The 22,560-nt window shown below is 37.6% G+C and overlaps 1 protein-coding gene across 1 annotated transcript in view; it reads right to left on the bottom strand.

Annotated features, from left to right (window-relative positions):
* Positions 1-292: 292 nt before the first annotated feature.
* CENPC (centromere protein C) overlaps positions 293-22,560 on the bottom strand; it is a 25,758-nt gene continuing 3,490 nt past the window's right edge. The window contains exons 6-19 of the mRNA XM_010009014.1: positions 22,269-22,485; positions 21,161-21,364; positions 20,168-20,544; positions 18,822-19,680; positions 18,178-18,216; positions 16,931-17,004; positions 15,965-16,036; positions 14,634-14,738; positions 13,750-13,848; positions 11,608-11,703; positions 11,137-11,291; positions 10,554-10,644; positions 9,460-9,529; positions 293-338 (exon numbers count right to left, since the gene is read on the bottom strand). Coding sequence (XP_010007316.1) covers positions 293-338; positions 9,460-9,529; positions 10,554-10,644; positions 11,137-11,291; positions 11,608-11,703; positions 13,750-13,848; positions 14,634-14,738; positions 15,965-16,036; positions 16,931-17,004; positions 18,178-18,216; positions 18,822-19,680; positions 20,168-20,544; positions 21,161-21,364; positions 22,269-22,485 — 2,504 coding nt within the window. The remainder of the gene's footprint in view (positions 339-9,459; positions 9,530-10,553; positions 10,645-11,136; positions 11,292-11,607; positions 11,704-13,749; positions 13,849-14,633; positions 14,739-15,964; positions 16,037-16,930; positions 17,005-18,177; positions 18,217-18,821; positions 19,681-20,167; positions 20,545-21,160; positions 21,365-22,268; positions 22,486-22,560) is intronic.

Raw genomic sequence — 22,560 nt, forward strand, 5'->3', positions numbered from 1 at the left:
ATTTACAAGTCAAACTCATGCAGTTAATCTGCATTTTCAAAACCCCATGGACTACTAGAAAATTAATTCATACAGGAAAGAAATTAAAACTGAATTACATTATTTAATATTTATTGATACAAAAGAAAAAAATAATTTGTTACAAACCATGTATTTACAATTTACACTGGAGGAAGATCTTCTAAGATGGATGAAACAACATGCCCCTAAAACTAGGGTGAATTTCCAGCTTGATGGTAGCTAGTGTTCTTCAGCTTCTTTGCATTAGATGATCTTTGATTTGCAGGCAAAGTTATGGGGAATAGGTCTCCAGAAATATGTTTCTTGCTTTTGATCTAAATTATAAAAAGAACAGAAATTAGTTCAAATTAACAGCTTTTAAAAGGTCTATCTGACTGTGCCACAGTGTTAGGGAGTTACTAGACCATAAAGTGGAACAACTGCAAATTGTACTCACAGCAACGAGGACATTAGAGCATTCACCACTCCAGTGGCAAATCAATAAAAAATATTAGTAGAATTTCAATTATACTCAAAAGAGTACATTAGGCTAACTTAATTTAATTAACAGTGGTCTCCAATGAATGCGTTCCTCTGTGCAAAGTTTGGAGTTTGTCAAAGTCACACCTACTTGTGACACTAACGCTTGTTCTGTATGTATTTTCTGATGCCATCTCCAATATGAAATTCTGTACTTTGTGCAGGACCAAGAGGCCCCAGCAGTTAATGGGCATGTGAGCTTCATGCTATTTTTGTAAAAATCTTGTTTTTTAATTCACTTGAGCTCACATTTAGACAAATGGTCTGCAATCTACAATTCCAAAGGCCACACAAAGCTTCTGATAGTAGGCAAATGTCCAAGAACTAAAACCATTGCCAACTGAGAGAATAACATCTGATGCAACTCACCACATCAAGGGACAGCTGAGGACTGTTATTCCAGATGTAGAGTTGCATGGAAATAGCAGCCACTTGATAGACTGGACTGTACAAGATGCCAAACTTTCAAGCTGGTTTAAAGCCTGGATACAGACTGAAGACTGCCGTTAAGATTCACAACTGAAAATAACAACTCACTATCAAAATATCTAAACTAAAATGTTTTGGGGTATATATGCAGAGAATTGTTAGCCAGTTCCCCAAAACTCATCAGTGGACTTCTCATCAACCCTAGGTAAGTGTCTTCCTCTTAGGGACACCTCAGAGCAAAGACCACCACTCTGGCACACCCCATGCTCTTCCAGTATTGTACTCTTGGCCTTCTGTGTGACACAGAAAAGGCCCTCCATTTGAGTTGTACAGTGTGAAGAGTGCTGCCAAGATGTGTGAACTAAACTCACAGAAGAGTAACTTCCATAACACAGGAGTCTCCCATTTTACAGATTGGTTGAGATTGGAAGGGACCTCTGGAAATCATCTGGACCAACACTTCTGCTCAAGCAGGACCACCTAGAGCTGGTTGCCCTAGATTCAGATAAGCTCTCTTTCCCCATGAGAGCTTTTATCTCCTGATCTTTTCTGTACCTCTTGAGCTCTCCACAGCAACCACAGAATGAGGATGCCAAGCATGTACCCAAACCACTCTAATGTCATTTGCAAATACACACTTCCACCCACAGGGAATCCAGAGGCAGAAGGGAGATGGCAAGCTCTGAACTGTGGACAAAGCTGCTCCACTTAGAAGAATACATCAAATGAGCTTGGTTCGGTCTCAGCTCTGCGTCTAAGAGAAACATATGAATGTTATCCTGAAGGGCCACCTGGCTCTTCCATGTTATTCAGCCCAGGTTCCTCCCTAGACACTGAAGAAACATCAAAAACCAGGAAGAGTATTTTCTCCTGGTATTTACCAGAAAGGTAGGCAGCAGCAGGGTGTGAGAGGGAGTATCTTTCTACATCTGTATCCGCAGCAATGGGCATGCACTGCCATGCTAGACCTCTGTGCCAAAACCAGCTGGTGCCAAACAGCATTCCCACTGGCAAGAGAAATGAAGAATGTAAGTGCAGGTGAATGTCTGGAGTAGCCTGCCAGTACAAAACCAGGCCATGGCATAGTGCCTAAGTGATGGCAGAGCCACAGGAAGATTGCTCCAAGGCAAAGGAATTCAGCAGCACACTGAACTAGTGCTACAAGAGGAGCAGAAACCACAATGCCACCATCTCTGGGATAAGTCTGCCCAGGGGGAATGGTGCTGGGATAGATCCTTTCATCACTGCAGAGCCAGCCTCAACAGATGGACGAGACTCAGAGGCAACCGCGCAGGCCTGAAGCAGACTCTGTTCTGCTTCTGCAGCCTGAAAAATGGCAGATGACAATGATAAACACCTTGCCAGTGACATCCTAAGCCAACCTTCTTGGGATTAAAGCTACACAAAAGACTTTCAAAGAATGGAGGCCAAAGGAAGCATTGCATCACTTCTCTCAAGCAAGAAAATTGGGAGGTTTGCCAGGCCCTGTACGAAGCTTGAAGGAGAGGTAGTACAGAAACCTTCAGGCACAAGAACACCTCTGAAATAATTCAAATACCTAGAACTGAGTTAGAAAAATTATATACTCCTCACAAGCAGTACAAGGACAAAAAGAAATCCTTGGTTAAGGAAATTAATTAAAAAATAGCATGGAATTAGTTTAGGCAGCAAGGTAAAATAGGAAGGAGCAGACTGGAACTTGACACAGCAGCTGAGGAGCTTTAACAGTCACAAGTGAATGCCTCATCTCACAGCCCACTCCGAGGGGAAGAAAACAAAGGAAGACAAAAGTACACTTCTGACAGACACTTCAAGGAGAAAACTGCCAACTTGAATAGCAGGACACTGGCAGCAAGTGCACATGAAATTTCATGAAGAAAAGAATATTACTACCAACATTTTTTCTGTATGAGGAGACCCCTTATTTCTAACTTCTGAAATAATTTAAGTTCCAGAGAAGTGCATTGAAAACCAAAAAGGTGGAGCCCGTGCTTGTGTCCAATTAAGGTTCTGTACTTCAGCATCACAGTTCCATGGAACTGGGCAAGAAGGGCCACAGGAAGACTAGGGCATGAACTTCATTTGCATCTCACCAGAGCTCTCCATGCTTGAAAAGATCTTCAGAAGAGAAGCTAAATTATTTTCAGTAAAAACAGTGTTACTATTATAGTTCCCCCTCTTTTTTCCATCAAGAAACACAAGTATGTCATGCAGCATGGGTGCAGGATGTAAGCAACAGAAACTATTTCATAACAAGGCAATGAATTCTGTGAACTTACGGAGGGTTAGCAGATGAACAAAATTAAGCTATTCAATATTCTGCTAAGATAATTCACTGAATGCAATTTGAAAGGTTAAACAGGATGCTAAGATGGACTTGCTATACCACAAAACAAAAAGGCAAATAAAGCAAACATTTAGAGTTGTCTTTAAAACACGATTGGGCTTTTTCACTAGCTAAGACAGTGTTGCAGTCTGGCAACAGTGTTCTAATCTATTCCTGCAGCAACCTCTGTTCTTTACCTACAGATTACCTTAAGAGAGCCCAGTAAAACTTAGTTGCTCAACAAGCAAATGTCTGCTTCTACTAACATGAAGAAAATTAGCCATAATAAAAGTCAGAGAGCATTTGCTGGATGTAAAAAGGCTGCTGCAATTATCACTTAATTGTCCTTCATGGGCCAATACTAGCAGTCTCATGCTTTTCCCTTAAGGTTGATCCCTCCTTCAGCACTTTTTTTAACTGGCTACTTAATTAGTCTTCCTTCCTGGGCTTAATTGTAAATTTGTTTTGATTAATTAGCCTCAGAGCTGACTCAGCACTAAGTGGAATATAGAAGTGCTTAGTTTCTTCAGCATATAGGCTACTGCATCCTAGGTGAGGCCCCTCTTTGTCAGTAATGAAATTTCAAGTTCAGGTTGTGTTTAAAAAAAAATTTCATAACTAACTTTCATTTCTTGTAATTGCCTCCCCTGCACAAAAAAAAACAAACGAAAGTGACACTAACATAAAGGATAGAATTCAGTAAGTTTAGACCTCTTGTTTAGTGGATTATACATCATGTTCATTAGCTGAATCCTGCAGTTTCAGATAAGCTGACTTCATGCTCTTAAATGCAAGTGATCATAGCACTACTAGAATTTCAAACCAGGAGTGTAGGTTACCAGCATAGCCAGTAGTGTTTTCATGGCACAGACACTGAAAAGGTTTCCCTTACCAATCGGAAGGGTCATATTCTGCTCTTCCAAGTGATTGAGTTTCATTGACAACCCTTTGCACAACCAAGACAAGCCAGTCTGCAGCACCTCTGGACACCACTATCACTCTTCGTTATATTTACACCTCTCCCATGTAACTCCTTTCCTTCCCTCTTTACAGCACGTTGATTCCAGATGACATCCATACAGCGTTACCATGCATCTGCCATCTTGATCAATTCTCATTTCAGCTACTATTACTGAAAACACAGGAAATGGCAACTTCAAACACCATGATCACGAAAAAATAAAGTAAGCTAGATAAAATAATGCGTGGACAGCTACAGCATCCGTTTAATAAACTTCCTAAAAGCTGTCAAGAATACTGCAATTCTTCATTTTGCAAAAGTCCTTGCCTATTGAGCTGTGAAGAGAAATTAAAGATCTTACTCAGGATATTAATGTTTTTCTGTGAACACTTTTAGATTTACATCTTAACTGAACAGTCAGACTGAGAAAGTAAACACTTTGCTTCTTTCAGCTCCTTGTTTCAATTATTGCCTCTCTTGTGCTCCAAACAAGAAAGGACTGCAGAAGTGCAAAGTAAACATGGTTTTACAACCTTTTGTGTGAGCCTTTACTTGGGCACAGGAGCTTAAAAGAAACAAACCAGAACAGAATCTTTGTGGGTGGGCTTAAGAACACAGAGCAGCTCTGCAGGCATTCCTTTTAACATATTCATTCCCTAGTAATCTGCAGCCAACTGTTTTGACTGATGATCAGCTACAGTTTTCATCTTAGAACCGGACCATGGGAATCATTTTGGTTGTCAAATCCTAAATGGAGCTTTACCACATAATCTGAGAAACATTTGGCTTTGTGCCGCCTTCTGACTACATTTATGAACATCCATGAATTGACAGGATATTCTGAAGGGGAAATATACCAGCTTTGAAAGACTAAGATATTCAGTTACAACAGCTGTCGATACCATTAAAGAGGCATATTCCATACTCTTCAGATAGATGTATTATCTGCAATCACCCACCACTTAAAGTAAACCCTGTATTACAAAAGACATGATTGAACAGTCTACATATCAGCAGAAATGCAGGAAATCTTCCTTCATGCTGAGGTGTCTTTTCAGCTGTTATGAAATGAGGAAATAGCTCTTTAGATTTGTTGCATTCCCTAAATGTTAATTTAAAATCATCTGCAGATAAACAATTCAGCTGTGTACTTAAATAACAGAAGAAATTGTAAGCATGCCTCAGTTTTTTATTGCTGTTTATTCTTCTGAAATTACTCAGCTTACGCTCTCCAATTTTATGTCCAAAAAGTTGTACGAATATGAATGTGCGCATACACCTGAGTTTTGCAACCACTCTTCTGTCACTTTAAACTGCAAAAAGGCTCTGCTTAGTAGAACACGAAGTTTTCTAACCAAATTAAGCTATAAAAAAAAGTTCAGAAGAGCCAATTAACAGGTATTTTTTCTCAAAGGGAGCCAAAGCCTTAAAAAAAACCCCTGACTTTTTATTGTGATGGGACATTGTCAGTTAAGCTCCTTAACATACGCCTCTAGCTGTTACAATACCTACTGTAGAATACATGTACCTACTAACATGAAGCTGATGAAGTATGTCATCTGGCTTTTGTTTCCAGCTCTCTCAATTACTGCTGACAGAAAGCAATACCAAACTAGCGATATCTCCTCCAGGAACGGTAAATGTAACACAAAGGCAACAGAAAAGGCCATGTCTCTTCCACAACACTGATCCCAGCTTAACTCCACAGCAGGTAACATGGGACAACAGACTTTGGCCTAGCTTAGTACTAACCTGGCTCAGATCTCTACTGCTGTTAGAGGAGATGTTCTGTACTCTAGTGTAAGTAGAAAGTTGTGCCATCTGAGCTGAATATACAAGCAATTGTTTATGAGATCATTTAAAAGCTGTTTTAAAAGCTATCAAAGGGAAATAACCTTATAGAAACCATGGACAATTTGCCACATACCTATCTGAAACCATCACAGCAGTCGGTGGAAGTTAGATTACACAACAAAATAGAAAATATGCTCATAAAATGAACTACACACATGGAGATAGAAAAACACCAACTTCTCACATTTCAGAGAGAGCTTTTTTTCTTTCTTTGCAATATCTCATTTGGCAAAGAAAAAATAAGATCATGAAAGGTCACCCAAGACTACCAGTAGCATGACATACATAAAAATGTAGGAAGCAAGAGTCAACTCCAAGACCAGGTGAAAACATTAGCTGCTTCTTGTTTGTCACACTGTAAATCTCAGCACCCACATTCTGGAACTCTGAGTCCTGGAACTTAGAACATTGACCTTCACCTCCTTACATTATATTCAGGCTAATGACACAGAAGCAAGTTTTTTTACAAGTGTCAAGCTGAAGAAAAAAATTAAAATTCAATCCAGACAAACAGTGAACAACCTAGCTGAACTCAACTCCTGCTGTGTACTAATATTTTAATAAACAACTTTGAACAAGTGTCTGCAACGACTACAACACACATGCTAACAGAATGAACTTAGAAAGGCTCAATGCCAAGTCCTAATGTTAATGGCAACTGATTTATATCTCCCATCTCCTTCCCATAGAATTCAACGGAATTATCTGCATATGTAACATACATTTCTTCTCCCCTTTCAAAAAACAAATCTCACTGATCACAGAAGCCATCAAGCACCAACACCTGTGCTTGAAGCGCCACCTTGTGACGAATAGGAGAATTGTTACCAAACTAAAGTCACATTGAAGATACACACCACCAGAATTGGCACAATTGATTTTGCTACTTAAAAACAAAACAAAACAAAAAAAAAAACAAAACAACAAAAAACAAACCCACAGAAAAACAAACCCACAAAAGTTTTGAGATGTAGTCCAACAACAAAATGTTCTCTGAAAACTATACGGGACATTTTCCCAAGAAAACTGACCAGTAAGGAAGCAACCAAACCATCCAGCCTAAAAAGTTACCAAATCTAACCTGCTCTGTTGACACTCCCAGCCAGATAACGAGGAAAACACAAACAGGCATTCATGGCATGCTTACCTTCAATCTACACTTGAACATCTGCCACTTTCCAGTCTGTGTCAGGAAAATGTCTGCACACATTACTGCTGCTTAATAAAATATCCTGAAGCATGGATTTCTCATTGTTTACTTGTGACCCAAAAGAAAATCCACTCAAAGCTGTGCTGCCACGTTGTAGCACAGTGCAGTGGGGGAAGACACTGGTGTCTGTTAGAAAGGCAATATTATCGCCTCACACCTGAACCCACCAGAAACATTCAATGGAAAGCAACAGGCTGCCTCGAGCAGTCACAACAATGTCTTTTGGGGCTATTAAGACCCATAGTCCACATGTTCACTAACCACATAAGGAAGTATCCTTCTGCTACCCAATCTACAGACAGGTGATGCAGAAGAAAATTTGCATCTGAACTCCCTGGCTTTTAACACAAGTGAAAAGTAGTCTTCTGACTTTCAGATAGAACCAATGAACTAGCTTTGGGCTCAGAGACCACCACATCCATGGCCTGGCCACTGGGAGACACGCTTGAGTGAGGACCAGAGGACCTTTGGTCTAATACTAGTCCTGTACTGTTTTCCAAGTGGCAAACTGCCAGGCCTGAGGAGCTGAAAGATGTTAAACCAAAACATTTTAGTTGGTGGGATCCCTAAAGCAGCGGAGACAGCATGAGTGCCCATCCGGTAGTTGGTACAGCTCCAACACTGAAGGGACAATATTTTAATCTTACTGACCTTGAAGAGGCCAACCCATGCCCAAAAATTAGAAAAGCTGCAAACATCAAATTATCATCTGTAACTGATTTTAAAAAAACCCACAAAACAACAACTCTTAAACCACTTACAAAAGCTGAGGCTAGAAAAAAAAAAAGGTCTTTCTGTGCACTGGGAACTTCGGACAGAAAATAATTCATATCATGACAGAGGAAAAACTAAATCGGCAATAGGCATGTTCCTCTGTTTCAGCTTCCCATAGTTAAGAATGGCACAGCCATGAATACAAAGATTCTACTATGTACTCATAGGAACTACTGCTTAAAAGAGAATTTAAAAAAATATCTCAGATTCCCCAATCTAAAGGGTCTTTCACAGAGGCAACAAGATCTTGCTGTCCAAGTCCTTTCACAGATGACACAAAGTTAGCTGTCAGCTGAAAGCTTAAGTTAAGCACTGAAGCCAAATGATCTTTCCTAGTCTATTGTATATTCTAGATTGAACAGAAACATGGCTAAGACTCTTTACAGGGTCAATACCAAGCGCTCAAGCCCAAAGTTTACAACTCAAATTTAACTTTCCTTATCTCCTTTTCTTCTAGAATAGCAGTGACCACAAAGAGAAAGCACTCTAGCAGAATAGCTGCAGTTTATCCTTATCTTGAGCGAGAAGAAACCTTGAAGAGCTTGGGAGACAAATGCTATGAATACCATCTGCTGTCTAGACTTGGCTTCTGGAGTGTACAGTATAATTACAGTTTTCCCAAAGGCCCTCATTATTATCCAGGAACACAGCAAGCAAAACAACAGGAGGTATTAAAGTAATAAATTTGGCAATGACCTATTGCTGTTAAACAAAGCTATCCACAATATTCAGAGGTAATAAAAACCACAGCTTCCACAGAAGAGATACAAGAGATAAGCTCCTCCTTAAGAGGCCCATTTTAAAATTTGAGTTTTGAGGCTCTAATCACGCATGTGCTAGATAAGGAAGAAATGCTTGTCATGAACATTGAAGAATGCTGGACTAAACAGCCCATCTCCTAGACAACCATTACTGGAATGTAATCAGCAAGGTGCTACATTTAAACAGAGATTACTCTAAGCAGTTTTTATCAGGCAGACATTAAGACAATCAGATGTTAGCTGAAGATGTCAACATTTTTTCAAGTGCTACGCATCTTTAGGGAGATCAGATATATAAATACAATTTGGACAACAATGTGCTTTGCCCACAAATTTCATACATTTATCTTTGTCTTTGGAAGTTGCAAGAACAGTTACTGATGCAGAGTGAGGCACTTCAGTATGTCATTTCAGTTTGACAGCAAACCACTGAGGTTCTTTTGGTTTCATTCCTAGCTCTTCTTACGTTGAGTTCAACTGCTCTCTATTAATTTGCAATGTTAAGCTGGGCACATGCAGACACTTTTGGTATGCAAAAAGAATTTGAAAACATACAAAAGCTTGAAGTGTTTCAGCAAACTTTCTGCAGAAAGTTCTTCAGCTGTCTCTTTTGAGTTGTGTGAAGAGAAGAACACTGTCCTCATTCAGAAGATTATATATGTTATATCCGTTTCCTACAAATAAAAAGAGAAAGTTTTCTTTAGAAGCCACTAAGAATTTTTGAAGTCTTGTCCTGTCTCCAGCCAAGTGTATTTTTATTTTATGTATTTTAACTGAATATTAGCCCCTAATCTGGGATGCCACTCTCACAGGCACATCATTGCATTCCCAAGAGATAACAAGGAACACAGCTATTTTAATTTATTTTAGCCTGTGGTAAGCATAACATGCATCTTTACTGAGAAGATTTTTACTGAAAAGAATGTAACAAGCTTGTGCTCTCAGCTCTTAAAACCCACTTTTTAGTCACTTTAGGGTGACTAAAGTTACTTTAATTTATTCCTATAGAAAACCTCAATAAAAACTGCACACAGAAACTTATCCACAGATCTTCACTTGTGGTCCTACTAACATGATCACAACATCTGAAAGGTAAAGAATGTCAAGAATAAGCAACATCCTACTATTCACATACAGCCACAGTTGATGAATTACAAAGAGATCATACACCACAACCACTGCACTGCCCATGCAGGGATACTGACACAGGCCATAAAGAAGCAGGAAAAAATGGAAATGAAGTATAGATCCTATGGCCACATGGAACTTTCAACAGTTTATATAATCTGCTTTCACAAAAGGCAAACACCAAAATTGTCTCTGCAGACCCCTAAACTTTTTAAGATTAAAAAACCTACAAGATTAAGCTGTCTGTGAAGTTTACCCAACATTATAACTAGGGACAGAACCAGAATAGTAAGAGAAATTCACTCTTTGGACTTGGTAGTGTCATCCAAACTTTTGAGGCAAACTCACATAAAAAGGCAAGTGTTTGTATCAAAAAGTTTGTTTCAAAGGTTAGGTCATCAACCTACATGCATTGTTGGGTCACACTCCTTTCTTCATAACCCACACTTTCCCACTCTCTACTCAAACTTCTCTCTTTCCATCAAGTATCCTGGGTTTTGCTAAATTAGCTGGCATGCAAATTTAGTCTCATCCTTCTCCAACAAATTGGTTTTAAACACAGGTACTTACCAGCTGGAACATAGAAGAAGTCCCCTGTAGACAGACAGTATGATGTCTTATGTAAGGTAACAATAATTTTTCCGTGGATAACATGGAAAGCCTTAAAGAAAGCCAAAGGATTCTAAGATTAGCAATGTTTTCTTTGCAAACATTTAAGAAAGTTATCCAAGAAAACAGTCTCTGTTTTGCATGCATGTTGTAACAAAGATAAAAAAACCAAATAATCTAGTAGAACTGAAACACCTTATTCCCCACCATGCTGATAAATAAGATTTACACATAAAAGAGGAGTGGGGGGCAATTTTATTTACATCATAATTCTATCTTGCCTGCAAGATCCAGACAGTAAGCATATGTGGACATACAGATTTAACATGAAGCAATGCAGGGCAATGTGAATGCATGTGACCCAACTTCTTTGGTCACAGCTGATTACACAACTGGAATGATTCACTAATGTTTCTTGTATTTATTTGCATTATGGCGGAAAAAGCCCTGACAAATCTGTCAACTTCATAAGCTAATTCTAACAGTTTCAAGATTTTCTGTTTACATTGTACATTTTATGAAAGTAGAAAAAAAGCATACTTACTATTGTATCCAAGTGGACAAACTGGTGTCCCTTTTGTTTAAGTGGTTTCAAAATCAATCTACCAGTGGAAAATTCAGATGTATTCAGATTTTTATATATTTCTATTGATTCATCTCTGAAGAAGCATGAGTGACTGCTTTCAGTGTTAACACATACTGCAAAAAATAGTCCAGGAGATTAATGTTAATGCTAACACATTAATTAGTCTTCCTACTTGCTCAGTAACTACTTAATAAATCGTACACATTACATGGTTTCAGTGCAACACCCCTACGAGTATGACTCAACATTTAGCTCAAAAATCAGGACACTTTGTGTCTCTCCCAGAATTTTCTCTGGAAGAGCAATGAATATTTCAACAGCTCACTTTTTCACACCCAGTGTGGCATGAACAGGTTTTTTCCTTCTTATCAGTCTAAACACCTACTCCATCATTCAGAAAGGCCTTTGGGTCACATACCCTCAACTCACCTAGAAATATTTCCTGATTCGTTTCTACATCCACTACAACAGCCGGTTTAGACTTATCAACTAGGGTGTGACCCAAATTTGCAGGTATCTCATTTCCTGAGGAGGAAAAAAAAAAAAAAAAAAAGAAAGAAAATCAGAAAAACAATCACTCTACATTCTAAAAACTGAATTATTTAACCACAACTTTTCCACAGTTTTAGATTTGACACAGAAGTGCTTAAATTTGTTTTATTAAGTGTCTAAACACTGAATACAGTTTATTCAAATAAAAGGAAACCATCCATAACAATTCCTTGAACATGTAATTTTCATTGGAATTATTTGTGTGTAATAGATATAGGGTCTCTAAATTCTAAACAATTTTCCAGAATGCCAACTATTAATCTTATGCTATTCATGAGAATATTTACTCAAAAGTATCTGTTTCAAGAGAAGTGCTTTTCTAGCAACAGAAAAGGCTATCAAGAGAAAATACATGATGAAGTATGAAGAACAAGATTTTTCCTTTTACCTAACTGCTGATGGGCATCAGGAGACTTAAGAGATAAAGTATTCAAAAGATTAAGCACATGCTCAATTTTCCTTTTCTCAAAAAATGCCATTACAGGAAACCCACTACAAATTGTAAATCAGAGAACTATTTATTTAATAGAAAGGATTTTTCCAGAGAAAGAAATAACCTCAGAGTTGATGACAAACTTACATTTTTCAAATAGAAGAGATGCTAGAGAACGTTCACAAAAGAATATACCAAAGCTTTCTTGCAGAACTCCCTTAAGCAGACAATTTTAGCTTCACAGTGAACAGGAATTTATTAAATGCAGTCAGAAGAAGGATCATTACAAGGAACAATACATTCTACCTCTAACATGGACCTCACACACTTCATGTAGAGCTATTAACAGTTACGTCTTCTGTGACTTTTACCTAGTTCTCACCCTGAATCTACATATTTTTATACACAGCATTGTGGGGCAGGGAGTACATTTTGAAAAAAACCAAGCTCTCACCATCTTCCCTCCACACCTTCCAGTTCTTGTGTTTAAAGAAGAAACAAACAAAAGCATCCAACAAAAAAGCAACTATTTGTTTCTATAGGTCTTTCTCACACCTGCATAGTACTCTCTCAGTGCTGAGGGGCCTTTAACATGTAGCTGCTTCTTGTAAAGAAGTCTTTCCATGTTTTTGACAAGCTTCCTCTGAAGCTTCTCTAATACTACTACTTTCTTTTTGAGGTAAGAAATAAAACTTACAGGCAACACTAGAAAATCAGAAATTTGTGCAAACATTGACTGTTTTCTTCCTTACTTCACTAATGATAATTTCAGCCATGATTTGTTTTAAAACTGTGTCAGGACCATATTACATTTTCCGTGTTTTTTAGCATTTAGGTTCTGCAACTACGCAGAGAAATCTTTCAGTCTCAAAAAAAAGCTCTAGACAGTCCCCATAAAGAAAGGTTCTTCAGCATAAAAACATCTTCCTCAGAGAGCAGAGCAAAAATAATTTGGCTTTTGGATTTCGACTGTTTCCTTTTTCTGAGCACCACCTACATATTTGTTATCTACTGGCCATAGAGGCTCTGGCAAAGCTTCCTGTTCCTCTTGGTTTAAACACATATTTATTGCCCACTTTTAATCATTTAATGCACTGCTCTTTGAGCTCTCTACAATTGCTTAAAACTCTATTGACATCATATGCTGTCTTTTCAGATGTGGCATTACAGGCATCAGTAAAATGACCAGAAATTTTTATACCTTGAATATGCACTATAAACTAAACATGTTAGCATCATCAATCAATGAGCTGAACGAGGACAAAAATATAGCTTGTTTTTTTCTTCAACCCCCTGCTGCTTTAAGGAACCTCAACACTTCTGGATATGTCATGTATCTCTTCCATTGTAATGCTGAGAAGTTAAAGTTCCTACTACAAGGTCATACAACACTGCTATAGATACATTTACATAAGCTTTTTCCACATTAGATCACATTAACACATTTAATTAATAGAAAAAGTACTTTTTACCTAGAGAGAGCGTTAAGTTTTTACAGGAGAAAAATCTTACAGCAGTACAGTACTTAATTATAGTGGTTGGGGTTTTTTTGTTAAGTATCAAAAGAAAGAAGTCTGTGTTCATACCTGGTTGATCTCTTTTCTGCTTGAGACCACGCTTCCTCTGTTTAAACTTCCTATAAGGCTCTTTTTCAGGACACACTATTCCACTCACCACAAGCTCTCCTGTAAGAAAAAAGTTAAACAAAGTTCACTAACTCGTAATAACTTAAAAAAAAATGCAGACTTGTACAATCAACAAGCACTTCAGCCGAGAATATTATTTCCTTGACGATGAACTTTTCAGATCGCTTTAGAAAGGCAGGTCAAACCAAAGCTTGATTTCAACATCAAGTATTTTGAAGTACAACGCAACTTGAGACTTTATGAAAAAAAACTGATCATGGTGCAGTCACAGAACATTTTGGAAAACTGTAAAGTGAGAGCCAATTTTTAAGACAAAATATCAATTTTAGGGACACAAAGAAATACTACTTTCAAGCAGAATAATTAATTACAAAGGGACCGAATTAGGCTGAATTGTCAGAAAAAAAATAAAGATACATTCTATCACTCAGGCAATTTAACACCAAGACTGGCTAATAGTCTCTGCTCTGGAGAACAATCCCCACAGTGAGAAATGCTCCGATGAATCATCCAGTAGATTGCTTCTTTTTCCATTATCTAGAGAAACTTTGATGTAATAAACGTACTAGTACAGAGAAACTGTTTTGTTCTTCTCTAAACAGTTAAGGTAAGTGTACCTAACATACTATGCTGACACAAGAGATTCAGCGATACAGACTGCATGGAAAGATGACTAAATAGCTAGACACCACAAATATTCTACTTCTTTAAATTAATGAATAGTAAGCATTTCAAAGTTTTCATGGCACAAAATCCACCCACAGGTTTCTCTTTACTGCTTTGTCAGGAAAAAAAAATGCAAATAAGTAGTGCAGAACTAATACCTGAAGGCAGCAACCTGTAGTTTACACGCTCGCCCCGCCAGTATTCCAGAGGCTTTAGTCGTACCCTTTTTGTCCGACGAACATTAGGTGTGTTGGAAGGCAGCACTAATTTTAAGGATGAAATAATTCGCATTAGGTATGAAAGGAAAATCGTAAGTGGAAAATGTTAAATGTATCCTTTTCTGCAGTTCTATATCAGGGAACTTCCCAGCTAGTACTTATATCACATTGCTATCCTGACAGGAAAAAGGAATCAAGTATTGCCAAAAGCTTTCTTCTGCATACTGCAGTATTTTAGTCTCCTTTTTCTTAAACAGCCACCATGCTGACTTTACATTAGATTTCTTTCTGTATATCTTTATGAATCATTGAGATACAGATAATAGGGGCTCAAGTACAAGGACCAGCAAACATGCTACAACTGTGAAAAGAAAGCTCTTTATGAAGACTAAGAACCCTGCCTAGATCTGAGGGATTTGGTCAGCGGCAGTAAAAAGGCGCTGCTTTGGTTATGAAAGAGAATAGAAAAGACTGTATAAGCAGCCCCTTCTCTTCCAGATTCTTAAGTCCCATTCTTCAAGGTCCAAAAGAACAGCACTTTTGCCCACAGAAACCCCATGCATTTCCAAGACTTCTCAGGTATTTAAGATTTACTTGTTAGTCTCAATTTTCACTTTTTCTAAGCAGCCATATACATGAATACGGGATGAATTGATATTTTAGTGTTTGTAAGAACGAATAAAAGCCCCTTAAGTGTTGAGAGCAAATAAGACAAGAATATTTAAATGCTAAAAAAAATTGTAAATTAAAAAATACTTGCTGAAATAGTTTTTGAAGTTAGAAAACTATAATGTTGTGCATAAAATAATATTGAAGGAAATAGAAAACAATAAAAACAGAACAGCATAGGACTAAAATCAACTGCGTGCCCATTGTTCCATCCTGTCTAGACTCAGACCACCACAGAAAACAGGTTATTTGCACCCTCAGTTACATCCTGTGTAGGACTAATTCAAACTTTCTATTCTCACCAAAGCGTAGGAAGTGCCTCGAGTCAATATTAAATGAAAAATAAAAATGTGACAGTTTAAAAGATAATTACTGAATATAGTAATAAGAAAGAAACACTAGAAGCTCTTTTTTAAGTAATTTCAAAATTAGAGCAGTGTTATACTACTCTGAAGAACTAACAAGCCTTATCTGTAAGTACTTATTAACATAGGAACACATTCCTAGGTGTTTTCCTGTATCTCCTTCAGCAAAGTTTCAATCAAGATGGAAATGTATTTATATTTATGCACTTACATTAAGATATTTTAAAATAATCTTACCTATTTTATTATGCCTTGATATGCTGTTTGAGAACATATCTCTCATTTGGTAAGATAAGTCTTCAGAATTACCTAAAATACATTAAAAAAACACTGCTATATGCATTTACTTTTCCTGACTTTTATTCCATCTACCCACTAAATGCAACCAAAGGTAACACAAGCAGAATTCCCAATGTTTGTGTTCCCACTAATATTTTTTTCTTTAAACATACGTGAAACCCCCTGTAGATAGAGTATATGCAATTAGCTTTTAAACAGCGCAAGCTTGAAAATTACATGAAAACTATACATGCAAGTAGATGTTCCTCACACCTATCCCTCTGATAAAACAAACACTGGCAAATTATAACTATGCATACAATTTTACTGATCAAAGCGCAATGTCATTCAGTTTTGTACCATTCAATCTAACTTTAAAACAAACTTACAAGAAAAAACACAAAACATAGTCTCTGAAGAAAAGCACTGCATGAACTAGTAACATTCACAACTGTCTCTAAAACACTAACAAAAAGACTTTCTAGCCCCAGGGCTCATATTCACTATGACAATATGTGCGATTTCCACAAAGAAACTTAAAAAAAATACTTGTAGGTGAACAGGCCACCATTTAATAAAGCGGTACTGTTTGGTCCAGAGTGGCCTGAAGTGATCATCTATGGACTATCACATGGAACACTGGTACAAACTGAGTCTGAAAAAATTTGTTGAAGTATTTTGGAAGGATAATTTTATCGTGGTAGGCTTGATGCCAAATCATGAAGTGCTTGTCGTTTGAAAACTAACACAAAATAAAGCTAGCATATTCTATCACATACTTGGGCAGAAATGTGACCCCTGCAAATACAATCTTGCATTTCTTATTCTGTGGACCAGCAGAATACAACAGAAATTGCCATACCATCAGTTACAACTTATAAGATTATACATGAAAGGCAAGAAAATATCAACTTTAAACATTACCTGAAGATGTAATATCTTGTTCGCATGATTTCCTTTTAGAAGCTTGTTTATCACAGTGTTCTAGAACAGGCCCACTTTAAAGAAAAAAAAAATACAACTGCTTGAATATGCCAGGCATCAAAGAACATTAGAACATGACAGAATAACCAAGAATAGCAAATTTAAGTCTTTTTAAGATCATGTGGGGTGGGATATTTTTTTTCCTTTTAAACATCTGTCCGTACCAATTAGACACTGAAGAAAATGACTGCTAGTTAGGAATTCATCGACCGCTCCTCTACTTAGTCATAAGGCAGACAACTTAGTATTCACACCTCCTCTCTGAACAGGTTTCCTAATTATCTTGCAACTTATTTTTCTTTTTTCTCTCTTCCAGAAGTAGACCTCTCCTCTGCATCGTTACCTTTAAATCAGTTTTTCATAGACTATGATAAAAGATGTGCTTTAAATAAATGTTTTGCATACTGTAACAGAAGGACAATAAGAGTTTGTAATTGTAATATGTGCCGTATTATAAAATGTCTCCCCAAAAATGACAATAATTAACATGTTGGTAACTCCACCAGAGATTCTCAAGTAATCAAAGCAGGAATTATCTTACAGCCTTAGATAGCGTTAGTACCCCTAACTCTTCCTCCTTCCCCTCCTCTGTGGCTCTGCTTCACTTGCTTCACTGTTTTTACCATCTCAACTGAAGTTCAGTTGATCCACCTAAACTCCAGAAGATGTGTTTCTATCCTAGATTAGCAAACCTTCACTACAAAATTGTCCAAGTAAGTCTGCACTAGGCTCACTTATAATAATAAAACAGTAGAATTACAACACAAGAATTCATTACATTCACTCCTGTTTGCTTTGTTACTAAATTCCCATCCCATGAGCAAGGTACATGCATATTGTAGATATCATTCTATACCCTACTTAACTTCATTAGCACAGTTATTAGTTATAGTATCATTGGTACTTCTGTTCAAAAATCAGACACTAATGTGGAAGAATCCCCAAGAGCAGAAAAGTTATGAATCCTTATTCATGACAGGAAGAAGAATTGTTTATTAACTGTATGTTAATGCTTATTAACTGTATTAGCATGGCATTTAAGCACTTCCGGCAGGAATCACAAACTCTTTTCTACTAGGTTCTTCACTAAAAGCACACAGAACACAGTAGCAGTACTAAACAGGTGTTGTTTCAGTGGCATGTAAGTGGGATTCACTGAAAGTTTTACAGACAACTCAGGAAATTACCTTTTGTCACTCTTAGGCTTCTCAGCTGCAAAAGAGTATCTAGAAGAGAAACATTAATATTATTACTTTTTACTATTATGTGAATTTTACTTATTGAAAGGAACCAGTAGGTCAATAATTTCACATACTGAATAGAAACACAAAAGACATTAAAAAAAGAAATGTAATGCAAAAAACAGTGATCAAAAATTTAATTACACTGGTTAGAGGAATTTCCTCTTTTGATTGCCAAAATACATTAGTGAAGTTATTTCAACAAAAACAAATACTGCTGAAGAATTAAACACTATTTTCTCAATTTATAAGCAAAGTAACAAACCTGACAGTGAAGATATTTCTGCAGTTGGTGGGGCTGTGTGTGTACACATGGGGTTTTTTTATTTGTTTTTACACTGGATTTGCTACTCAAGTCTCAAAACAAGACTAAAACTTTCAGCATAAGTTTCCTTATGTTGAAGAAGACTAGATCTGGCACCCAACTTTCAGAATAGGATGTTATTTACTCCACTTGGTTTCTCTACTAGCTAATCAGTCTGAAACCGTCACATAGTTCTATTGGGCCGCTGCTACTTAGAAGTTACTAAGATATGTTTAATTATCTACCAAGTTATACCACAGTTAGTAAGGAATTAACAAAAACTTACTGTAGTTTATGTTGTGTGTTACGTTTTCTTTTGTTGTTTCGCATTTCCACATCTGGTAACTTCTGTTTTTTTCTTGCTACGTCCTGTACAGAAGAGCTGTCAGAATCCACTTGAGACTCTGTGTCCTCAGGTTTTGAGGAAACACCTTTACTGGTTTGGCGATTAATCTTTTTGGGTATCTTCTCTGAAGACTCAGGTGACAATTGCTTCCTTTCAGAATTCTTCACACAGTCTATGAGATGCTGTAGTGCTTTTTCAGGAGTTTTGTAATTTGCACCACCGAGTGACTCCGGTGGGTGCAATAAATTCTTAGGCTTTAGACAGTTTCTTCTTTTAGACTTAGACAACTTCTGAACCACAGAACTCTCCAGTTTCTGATGCAGGGGTGAGGTAAACACTTCATTCAATTTTACAGGCTCTCTTTCAAACTCTTCTTCACCAGGGTCACTGTCAGAGCTCTCTTCTCTTTTTTTGTGAGGCTTTTTATTACTATGCTTCTTGACAGATTTTTTAAGATTCTTCCTTGGACTTTCTACCAGTGTCTTAGCTACTGTATTTTTTTGAAGTTTCCTCTTAGCAGTTTGTTTCTTGTGAAGTAAACCCTGAGGAGCTTTTGAAGCCACCTGCTTGGAAGACTGAAGATTCTTCTTTTGAGACACAGTCTCCTCTTGCTGATGGCCATCTGAGGGCATAGGCAAATCCTCACTTGGCTTCACCCTTGTTTTATGTTGGTTTGTATCAGATGTTTGTGTTTCCAATCCAGAACATGACAACAGCAGTTCTTCATCTTCTGGTTCCGAGGACCTGTCCTTTTTCTGGTTTGCAGAGCCATGCCTAAGAGTATCCTTTTTAGTCTTTCCTGTCAATACACAAAACACTTGGACATTAGTATCTTTTCCCACTGAACCTGAAGATATAAGTTGACATCTGAATGCATAAAAATGAACACAAAAATAATAATTTAAAAGGGTAGAAATGTTACATTCAATCTGCTTTCCCATTTTTGGTGCTTTCTGATACAAAACCCTTCTCAAAGCTTGTGAGAACCTACCTCCTTTGTCTGCTAATAGGAAAAGGCAACACTGCTAACTTCATTTCATATGTTCTAACAGGAAGGATTAGAGGAAAAAAACCAAAACCAACAACAACAAAAAAACCAACAACAAAAAAATTAGGACCCGTCTTCACCACCTTATTTATACCCAAATCTAACCGTGCAACTAAAACATCAATTAGGAATCCATTGTATCTCACATCACTTTATCCTTATTTCCCAAAATAAACAATCACAAAAATATTGAGTAATATGACTTGGAAGAAGTCCAAAGACCTCTCAAATAACTTACCCATAGGAGTACTGTTTTGCCTTTGAGACTTAGGGACATTTCCTTCACTGTTGGAGACTAGATCTGATTCAGATGTTCCTCTGAAGTCATATGCTGTGCCATCCAAATCATCCGTTTTCTGTTTAGTAAGTGCTTTAACCTGTACTTTTCTGTTCTTGCCTTTCTTACTCTCTGTCTTCTCCTTTTCAGAGGGCTGAGCTTGAGAAACAAGAGTTGCAGAGCCATCTTTTTTCGACTTTTTGTTCTTATGGGGTATTGAAAACCAATTAGAAGATTCACTGTCTGATTCATCAATTAAAAATTCACATTCATTTTCTATTTCTATATCTTGATCTTTCACAGGAGGAGGTGATGACGGTAATGTTGTCACTGAATACCTGAAGAAGGAAGGGACAAAGTATTCATATCATTTTTGGGGAAAAAAAATTACTTTCCATTCTTGCAAATCTAGTGATGACTCTAGAAGACCTAAACACACTACAGGACACTCCACAGAAGCATTATTATAAAGTTCATCATTCTTTGGCTTTCAGCTTCCAAGAAGAGCACAAGGTCTGCCTCTCCTTGCTTTGGCCTTGTATTTGCACCTCATTATTTCTCAGATGCTGGAAAGTCAACTTCCTAACTAACCAGTCAGATCTGTATGAGCTCTGAAAAAGACTGCTTGATCATTGCTAACTTCAGAATCACATAAGGCTTTCCTGAATCCCCCAACCTACTTATCAAAACATCTCTGGCTCAATCTGAAACATTCTTTATCAGTTACATACTATTCTACTGGCAGACAGAAGCAACAGCACCATTAAATCCTAACAGCACAAAACTCAAAAATAATTACTCATGCGCTTTCTCAAGTGGCATTTTTCAGTAATATTGGACTACCCCAAAACATTCTTCCAGCCCATGTTTATAGATAAAAGTATGTTGCTCCAGTACTCAGGACTGGTTATTTTACTAGCAAATTATGTTCTGTATTAAAGCCTCAAAACAAACCTTTTTCCAAGTGCTCCCGTTGCTACAGCTTCCAAGACAACCGCAGAGAAAGATTTCTCTTTCTGTACAGAAGATGTAGCAATACGTTCTGCTCCCTGCACAAGAGTAACCTGCTTCTCTCTCCCAGTCTGAGGTGCTTCTACATTTTCAACTTCCACATGTCTCTTCACTGCAGCAGGGGAATTTTGGTCATCCAAAAGTAATCTATGTGGAAGAAACAGCATTCAAATATGATGATATTAATACTGAGCGCACATTAAAGTATAGTGTGCAACTGGACTGATGCTCTCACTTTCTCCTGCTGGCAGTGCCTCCATTCTTATGAATGAACTTACATTTGGTAATTTTCTGGAACACAGGGTAGCAGTACTACTTTCCAGCATAGCAACAAGTGTCTTAATCAATGAGGCAACATGGGGTCAGCATGTGACTCTTCATCAAAATGAGGGCTGCTCAGCAAGACAAATTCCTAATTTTAGAAGAATGTGCTTCAGAAATGGTTAGGTTTCCTAGGCCTAAGGTGCACTCTCTTCCCAATCTCACTCCATCAAGGGGAGTCAATGGGATCAGTGTTAGTCCCTGTCTACAGTCTACTCTGGAGATTCACTCCTTCAGGAAAGCAGAACTGTGGCTGGGCTTCACATTTTCCAAACAGGAGGTAATGATCACAACTGAAGCTGCTCTACATTGTATAAAATATTTGTATATTCAGAGCGAAAGGAAGAATTACTGCTGTTCTCTGCTTTAACAAATTTTTTGTTAACTTTTAAGGTCAACACTGTCAATACGATTCACTGGAAAAGTCTAGACTATCTGAGAAGCTAGTAATTCATGGCACTTTCCTGAGAAAAAGCAGTTAAAATCTATTCTACCAGGCATCCTGTGCTTGGGTACTGTACTTCTGGTCATTAAACCTTACTCCCAGAATATTTAGTAAAAAACAATTCAGCCTTTTCTAAACCCAAATATGGAAGTTTTCTAAAAGTCTTAGAGAGTCATTTCTTATGAGTTCACAATGCAAACTCATGAACGACTGAGACTACCATGAGAAATTTATCCTAAGGGGTGGGGAGGACACGACAGCACCACCATGTTCAGTTCTACTTACAAAAGTGCAGGAGAACTTTTCAATTCCTCCACAGGAGGAGATCCAACAGACCCACGTTCATCCTCAGGGTCTGAAAACATGAGAGGAATTTTGCATGGAGCTTCAGCATCTTTTAATATATTATTTGTTTTTCCTTTAGGCACAGGAGACTCTCCTTTTTTAGAATCAGCTATGCAATCATTTACTGCAGGCTTTAGGGGTGATTCATGTGACCCTCCTGCCATATATATAGAGAAAGAATAAGTTTAGTTCTTCTGGTCAAAACCTTAAACCCTCCTCCCCCCCCCCCCCC

This window comes from Chaetura pelagica, unplaced genomic scaffold (assembly GCF_000747805.2).
Source record: "Chaetura pelagica isolate M959 unplaced genomic scaffold, ChaPel_1.0 scaffold221, whole genome shotgun sequence".
NCBI lineage: Eukaryota > Metazoa > Chordata > Aves > Apodiformes > Apodidae > Chaetura > Chaetura pelagica.